This window comes from Canis lupus, chromosome 34 (assembly GCF_011100685.1).
Source record: "Canis lupus familiaris isolate Mischka breed German Shepherd chromosome 34, alternate assembly UU_Cfam_GSD_1.0, whole genome shotgun sequence".
In the NCBI taxonomy this organism is placed as follows: domain Eukaryota; kingdom Metazoa; phylum Chordata; class Mammalia; order Carnivora; family Canidae; genus Canis; species Canis lupus.
In genome coordinates this window covers 20,244,452-20,251,433 of record NC_049255.1, presented here as the reverse complement: position 1 = coordinate 20,251,433, position 6,982 = coordinate 20,244,452, and the positions used below count along the sequence as shown (strand labels likewise).

General features: G+C 44.2%; 1 protein-coding gene across 1 annotated transcript; it reads left to right on the top strand.

Moving 5' to 3' along the window:
- Positions 1–4,639: 4,639 nt before the first annotated feature.
- Positions 4,640–6,069, top strand: SST (somatostatin). The gene is given in 2 exon segments (NM_001003307.1): positions 4,640–4,852; positions 5,704–6,069. Coding segments are annotated over 2 exon segments (351 nt in total). The 5' UTR covers positions 4,640–4,714; the 3' UTR covers positions 5,917–6,069.
- Positions 6,070–6,982: the final 913 nt, after the last annotated feature.

Below are 6,982 nucleotides of genomic sequence, written 5' to 3'. Positions count from 1 at the left end.
AAGCTGACTCTGCACTGAGCACAGGGCTGATGCAGGGTTCAATCTCACCACCCTGAGACCATGACCTAAGCTGAAACCAAGAGTCGGGCACTTAACCAATTGAGCCACCCAGGTGCCCCTCTCACCCTCTTCTGACTGGGAAATAAAATGGCTTTCCATTTGCAAAATGTCCAGAAATCTTGGTCAGAAATCCATTTCCCGTACTCTCAGGAATTTGTGGAATTTGAAGGCATTTTAGAGAATGTCTGGATCAGATTTTTGGGGTTACTGATGATTCTTCTCATTTCCTTAACTTAATATCCAAAACCATCAGCATGTCCTTCAAAGCTAACCAGTCCCCATTTCCTTCATGGCCACCCCTATAGCCCCAAACACCATCTTCTCTTGCCTGGGGAATAAGGTCCCCAATAACAAGCACAAAGCGCCTTCTCTTCCATAGAGACAGGCCCTGGGTGTTGGCTGTAGGAAGTCTGGGTTGGGGAGGTATGAAATGCCTTTATGCTAAGCCCACCAGTTGGGCTATTGCTGTTTAAGGGAGGATGTGTTCTTTCATTCTGGCTCCTCTTTTCTCTTAAATGTTCTTAGACTCTTAAGTTATCTCTCTGCTTCTATGCCTGCCCTCCTACAATTAATTCTCCACTTAGCAGAAGGCATTACTTTTAAAATATCAAATTAGGTCAATCCCTTACTAGAATCCACTTCCCCAGGGGTTTCCTTAACACAGCCTTCAAGGCTCTATGTGATCTGGCTCCTGCCTGACTTGCTGGCCTTATCTCTTAGCCCTCTCTGATTCACCTACTCTATTCTAGCCCCCTTGCCTTATTGCTGATATTTGAATGTACCAAGCATGCTTCCACCCAGGGACTTGGCACTGACTGTCCTTCCACCTGACCAGAAAATGTCTTTTTGCAGATATCTGCATGGCTAGCTCCTTCGCTTCATTCAGGTATCTGCTTAAATAGTTCCTCCTCAGAGGACATTCCCTAGCCGCCACACTCTGTATCTTGCTTTAATCCTTATCAATTTGAACACATATTAATTAATTATTTAATGTGGTTATGTTTTGTCTCTTTAGTAGGACTTTGTCTATTTAGTTTGCTGCTAAATTTGACCTGTCAAGTAGTGCAGATTCTCAGTATTTACTTGTAGAAAAATTTTGAGTGAATCAATTTTACAGATGGAGAAACTGAGGTCCAGAGTGGGGAGGGCAGGTTAGTAGCAGCATCAAGACTCAAGAGAATGTTTTCTTTCTGGCAGGCCCGTGAAATGTTCACTGCACCACCTCTTCCTTTGTATTACAAAAAAGCCAGATTCTTTTTCCATATTAAGTCTTCATTTTGAGAAAGAAACAGCATTTTTATATTATAATACAGTCTAGTTTGCCCCCCCTTTTTTTCAAACTTAAAATCTTTGATTATCAGGGTTGGAAGGAACCACAAAAATTATGGATCAAGTCTTTTATCTTGCAGATGAAGAAAGTAATGACCAGACAGGAAGCTGAATCATGGCCAAACTAGAATTAGAACCCAGGCCTCTCAACTCCCAGTACAGACACTTTCTACTTCCCTGCATTGCTTTATGTTGAACATCTATTTCTGCTTAAAATTTTGCTGTTTCTCATTAAAATGGGTTTCAATGCCTCATATTGGCAGGCAGTAACTCCCAAATGTACATTTTGCAGAGTGGTGGGCAATTGAATCCATGTGTCTGATCACATGAAAGAGGCCTGAATGCCTTCCACAGACACATGTATCTTGGCTGCAGGCTGCTCACCCAGGTATCTCTGGCATCACAAGAATAATGGGGAGGGGGAAAGGTTCTAACATGGAGTAACACCCTCCCTCTGACCTTACCCCTGCCTGGCTTGTGCCTTTGTGCAAGGCACTTACGCTCTCAAGACCTCAATTTTCCTCTTTGGGAGACTGGGCTAGCCCAGGCTGCACTGCCCCACGGTGCAGATGAGGAAGTACTTTGTGAGCCACAGAGGTCTGCATAAGGATGGAGGGAGGTGATTCTTGGTGACAGAGGTCTGAAATAGCTCCCCAGTACAACCACAAACCTCTTCCCCTCCCAGCTTCTGTAACTTGAAAGAGAAGCCATAGGGGTTGGCTGCAGAGGGCTTAGGTTGGGGAAATTTGAAGTACCTTTGGGCCTAATCAACCTTTATGCAAAGTTTTGCCAGGGGGGGGTGGTTTAAGGAAGATTTCCTGTCCCCTTTTGTCCTGGCTTGTCACTTCCAGGGGTCTTTAGATGCCTAACAATGAAAGGATTATAAAACAAAAACAAATAAAAACAACTCCCAGAAGTCAACTCCTCCACAGCCCCAGCACTTCAACAGGAGTGTGAAGGAAACAACCCAGGCCTCATGATTCCCAAGTAAGTATTTAAATAGCTAGAAATCTTGAGTATTTTTCCTGAGAAGCAGCTTAAGGAGGGAGCTGAGGGAGGGAGAGGCTAGAGGCCTAGGCTAGGATAGCCTAGCTGATGCTAGGCTGGGTGGGAGGGGAAGTGCAGAGGAGAGAAAGAGCTAGACCAACACAGATTGAAGTCAGAAAATGATGGGAGAGAGGGTGTGTAGAGAGAAGACAAAAAGATAAAATAAGAAAGATCCTGAGAGAGAAATTCAGAGAAAAGTTAGGAAAAAGGAGAGAGATGAATGAGGAGGAAGGATAGAGGAAGAGGATAAGGACAGAGGAGGAGAGGAGCAGGAGTCTGGGGAGGGAAGGTTGAAGAGATCCCAGAGCACAGAGCAAGGGAGTGGGGCTGCTATTTGTTTCTGGGATGGCTGCTGTTATAGGAAAACTCTCCTCTACTAAGTGGGGCTGTCAAGGACCAAGTCTTGGCTGGAGGAGAAGTGAGATTACTTAGGGGTGCCTGTGGACAGTTGGGCTGATATAACTAGATTCTGAGTCCCCTGTCAGGGGCTGAGGAGATTCCAGGACATATAGAGAAAAAAAACATACAGTGCTTAGATTGAGTTCCTCTGCTCCAGATCCATTGCTCTCTTGGACTATTCCAACATGTGAGTGACTTTTTAATGCCCCAGTAGTGGTTAGCCTTGCCTGGCCCTGCCAAGCCCTGGAAACTTTAGCACTTCTTGCTGTGCATTATCTCATAGCTTCGGCGTACAGTCACAAAAGGGAATGGTGACAATTCCCCAAATCATTCAGGACACCTCCCATCCCCTCCTGTCTCTCAACATTGTGGTTTTGGTCTAAGTATTGAGAATATATTCAAGATGCATGGCTGGGGACAGGATTGGCCAAGTTCTCTGCTTCACTTGGTTTCTGGAGACACAGAATATATTTTTAGCTTTTTATGAGCTTGAAGAACATGAAATATCAGCCCTGGAAGAGTCTGCAGAGATCATCTAGTCCATGCCAGGGCATTAGCTGATCCTTCCTTGATAGCAAATTATTTTAGGAAGATAAAAAAAAAAAAAGCCAAAAAAGCTGTTGAAACTGATCTGGACACCAAACATCTAACCAGAGTACAATCAGAATTGTAGGACATCATTTCTTAACCTTCCTTTTTTATGTGTGTGGGGAGCAGAGAAGTGCTGGATCTAGTCAAGAATCTGTTGATTCTTTTCCCACATAGACACAGAATAGTGGTCACATATGTTCAGGGAGTTCTTGGACTTTTGCATGTCCAGACTGGGGCTCCCTGACCTAAAACTGCTCCTACTGAACCCCTGGATCTGATAGATAACTTAAAGCTGAGTGAAAAGAACCCTGGTGTTGAAATGTGGAGGTCTTGCCCTTGCTTCAGCTGTGCAATATATGGGCCAGAGCACTTCACTACCCAATATTAGACTCAGCAACTCAAACTCTGACGTTTCCTAGATGGTTTCTGAGATCACTTTCCAGCTCCAAGTTTCTAGGCACCAAGATGAGGTCAGTCTTGCTTTTTAAATACTTGGTATATTTTGTCACAGTAGGAAGGCAAGTAGATCAGAAATCTTGCAGCTGCTAAGTACTTGCTCCTCTAGTATAGGGATAAGTGAAGTTCTTTTAGAATCCATCACATCCTAATCTATGAGACTTTTTTTACAGAGATAATGGAGAAAGAAATGATTCACTCCTAACATCCACATTCCATTCTCAAATCTGCTTTTAGAAGAATGATTCTGAGTACCCCTTCTCACATACTAATACTTTTGCATTTGTCTGGCCCTCTTAAAATCCTTGAGTATGATGAGAGACAGAGTGGTCTGGGTACATTTACCAGTCTGCAGCGGTGCGTGATGGAGCCTTTGCCTCCTCCAGGGCTGAGTGTTTGTGTATGTGTGTAATTTAGTGTGTGAGCGTACATGTGCATGAGTGAAATCATGGAATGTGTGTGTGCGCAGCAGTGACTAGAATATAAAAGATTGTATAGATAATGTGGTATGCGTAAAATCGTGTGGGCCTCTGCGGGTGCGGGATTATGATTTTTTATTTTTTTATTTTTTAAGTAAGCCACTTTGGATTGTGTAGTCTCCTCTTACTTCTGTGATTGATTTCACGAGGGTAATGGTGCGTAAAAGCGCTGCTGAGATCTGGGGGCGCCTCCTAGTCTGACGTCAGAGAGAGAGTTTAAAAAGCGGGGAGCCGGTGGGGAGCACACAAGCCGCTTTAGGAGGCGCGAGGTTCAGAGCTGCCGCTGCTGCCTGCGGAGCCTCCCCTAGAGGTTGACCAGCCGTCCTCCCGCTCGGCTTCCCCGCGCCGCCGAGATGCTGTCCTGCCGCCTCCAGTGCGCGCTGGCCGCGCTGTCCATCGTCCTGGCTCTGGGCGGTGTCACCTGCGCGCCCTCGGACCCCCGACTCCGCCAGTTTCTGCAGAAGTCCCTGGCTGCCGCCGCGGGGAAGCAGGTAAGGAGATTCCCTCGACGACTTCTTTTCCCTCCCCCGAACCCCCCGATCTTCCCTTAGCCTTCACCCTACCCCCTTGGGTGGATTTAGGAGGTGCTCCTGAAGAGTTTCGGTGCTTCTCTGGGTCCCTCGTCTCCCAAAGCTCTCAGGAAAACTTTCAAAGTCCAGAATCTCCTCTTACCTCCTTTTTTTTTCTTTTCTGATCAGCGCAGTCGGTCACAGTGCAGGTAAGTTCTTTGGCATTCAGGAAAACTCCGAGCCCCGGGTAGCTTGAGCGCGTAGGGGTGAGGCATCCATCCCCCTAGTGCTGAACGCGGCGGTGCTGGCCCAGGTGCTGAAAGCGCGGACCTCTCAAGGCTACCCTTCCTGAGCAGTACCTCCCTCCCATGCTGCTAAAGGGCACTCTACAGACAGAACACAGTATATTTAAGATTGCGAAAGGTCTTGTTCCCCACAGTTAACTTAGCAAAAACGGTAAGACCAATTCCAGTCTGTGGCTCATGAGCCGGAGATTGAAATCGAATTAAACTGTTGACACTTTCATCTTTGCAAAACTGTATTAATAGTCTACTATTTCTGCGTGTATGTGTGTGTGTGTAAGTCTATAGAGGCGGAAAACTTGCAGGAACATTTGAGTTTTTCAAGCCTCTCCGTGTAACTTGGTGATTATAGCAACTACCCTTATTTTTATATCTGTAGTTGATTTTAGGCATGACAAGAGTGCACAGCTATGAAAATTAGGCTTTGAATGTAGCTGAATCTGCTTTCCAAATTAGGCTTTTCCATTTCTTTTTCTCCATCATCATCAGCAACCTTATCCCTTCTCTCTCTTTCTTTTCTACCCTGTTCAGGAACTGGCCAAGTACTTCTTGGCAGAGCTGCTGTCTGAACCCAACCAGACAGAGAATGATGCCCTGGAACCTGAAGATTTGTCCCAGGCTGCTGAGCAGGATGAAATGAGGCTGGAACTGCAGAGATCTGCTAACTCAAACCCCGCCATGGCACCCCGAGAACGCAAAGCTGGCTGCAAGAATTTCTTCTGGAAGACTTTCACATCCTGTTAGCTTTATTAATTATTGTTGTCCATATAAGACCTCTGATTCCTTTCCTCCAAACCTCATCCCACTTCCCTAATCCCCCAATCCTCAGCAAGACCCTTGCATTAGAAATTGAAGACTGTAAATACAAAATAAAATTATGGTGAAATTATGAAAAACAAGGCTTTGATTTCTCATTGTGTATCTTTCTGTTTAATAATATGGAATTAGGGGGATCCCTGAGTGGCTCAGTGGTTTGGTGTCTGCCTTGGCCCAGGGCATGATCCTGGAGTCCCAGGATCAAATCCCACATCGGGCTCCCTACGTGGAGCCTGCTTCTCCCTCTGCCTGTGTCTCTGGCTCTCTCTCTCTCTCTGTCTCTCTCTTTCTGCCTCTCATGAATAAATAAGTAAAATCTTTAATAATAATAATAATAATAATAATAATAATATGGGATTAACTTCAGTTGTGATTTTAGTCAAGTTATTTGAGATATGCACTCCAAATCTCACAGATATACTATATAAAATTCCCTGTGGTAAAAAAGGTTCTGTCCTGAATGGAAACTCTGATAGTTTGAGTCATTTCAAACTGAAATAATTTCAAATAACTCTATGACTTCTAACTTTAACTCAGTGGTAATTATTAGGAAAGGCTGCCACAAATGTCAATTACAAATTAAATACACTTAAAATTGGATATTGAAATGAGTATTTATGGGTAAGCAGTCTGAAGTGTCCAACTATCCACCAGGCTCTTATGTAAAATATATGAAAAATGAAAGGGAAAAATCACTTAGAAGCTGAAGGAAAGAAGCTGGCTTAAAAAGCTAAAATAAAGTTCTGAGACTTTAAAATCGATTACTTGTTTGTGGACATCTATTTGCATAAACACCATTGGCTTTATATCTTCTTTGACAATCCTCTCTGTAACTGAACAAAGCTAAAAGGCTGCCCATGTTTAAAAGGGAGCTCTTAAATTTTTTTCTCAGGGGAAAATAATACTTTTGTTGTAAGTTTCCAGGTAAGAGAAGTATGGGTTGCAAAAAATATGTGTATTGATTCATTCAGTGAATGCTATACTGTTGAAAATA